At 32.0% G+C, this 1,283-nt stretch overlaps 1 protein-coding gene across 6 annotated transcripts in view; it reads left to right on the top strand.

The window, feature by feature from the left end:
- Positions 1-1,283, top strand: part of ZPBP2 (zona pellucida binding protein 2) — an 18,213-nt gene that overhangs the window by 4,280 nt on the left and 12,650 nt on the right. For 5 of the 6 annotated variants that reach the window (XM_023511150.1, XM_023511153.1, XM_023511149.1 and 2 more), the window contains 2 exons: positions 118-336; positions 893-975. In XM_023511150.1, the coding sequence (XP_023366918.1) occupies positions 118-336; positions 893-975 (302 nt within the window). The remainder of the gene's footprint in view (positions 1-117; positions 337-892; positions 976-1,283) is intronic. The other variant, XM_023511151.1, reaches the window with a different exon arrangement.

The following is a 1,283-nucleotide window of genomic DNA, read 5'->3' as shown; positions in this document are numbered from 1 at the left end:
AGTTTTTCTGCTTATTTGCAAGATTAATGGGATCTATTACACATTATTTGAAAATTGTTTGGTAGAGAAAATTATTATTACTTGGCACAATTGTTCTTATCCTCATCTTTTTTCAAGCCTATCGAGAACCTGATTATTCATATCAGATGGCTGTACGTTTTACCACGAAGTCTTGTGTAGGAAGATATAATGACCTTCTCTTTAGAGTGCTAAAGAAAATCTTGGATAATCTAATGTCTGATTTATCATGCCATGTCATAGAACCGTCATATAAATGTCATTCTGTGGAAATTCCAGAACGTGGCCTCATACACGAGCTATTTATAGCCTTTCAAGGTAAACTTTTTTTAGCATTTCTTTATGAATTTAGTCCTGAACCATGATAGATTACAAATTAATTACCATATTAATATGATATCTTATAAATAATAGGTCTTAAATGTTTGTTAACCACTTATATAGTTGGTTGTAGCCTGGTTATGGTTTTGAAAATAAACACACTAATTATTTACCTTCACATATGCTATATTAACGTTTTGAAATCATTATCATTTTATTAAGATAGCTTTTAACTATGGAGCTAATATTTCACTCATAACTTCTCAGAGAATTTTAAATTATATTTTTTAGAACTTAATAAAAAGGAGTAACCAAACCGAATTACCACATTTCTTTATTTTAAAGTCTTGTAGTTACTTACGTTAGCCCCCAGATGGAGTGAAATCATCATGTATAAATTATTCAAATCGGGCACCTTACTTTATTACTAGGATTATATAGCTGGATTAAATGCATGCCTGCATGCATACTGAGTTCACCATTTGGAGCTTTATTGAAACGTTTGGAACTTTTTAGAATCCTCTTGTGAACCTATCATTATTTTCCTCTCTAGTTAATCCTTTTGCACCAGGATGGAGAAGTTTATGCAATAAATCTGATGACTGTGAAGATATTACTAATCATAATGTCCTCCAGGTGAGAATTTCAATGTAAGGAAGAAGTATCTGGGTAGTCAATAAAGCCACTTAAAAATATTTGTGAATCATTAATTAAAACATTCCTTCAAAAATCTATTTCTCTGTGTTGTTAAGTATTTATCAATAATAAAAACATTTCTAAGAAATAAGTGCAAAATTTTTTTTTGAGACAGAGTCTCACTTTGTCACCCTCTGTAGAGAACTGTGACATCACAGCTCACAGCAATCTCAAATTCTTGGGCTCAAGTGATCCTTTTGTCTCAGCCTCCCAGTAGCTGAGACGACAGTTGCCCACCACAACACCTA

Source organism: Otolemur garnettii, unplaced genomic scaffold, assembly GCF_000181295.1.
Source record: "Otolemur garnettii isolate 467f Iridium unplaced genomic scaffold, OtoGar3 scaffold00018, whole genome shotgun sequence".
Lineage (NCBI taxonomy): Eukaryota > Metazoa > Chordata > Mammalia > Primates > Galagidae > Otolemur > Otolemur garnettii.
Note: the sequence above shows the minus strand (reverse complement) of the source record. Positions and strands in the feature narration are given on the sequence as shown.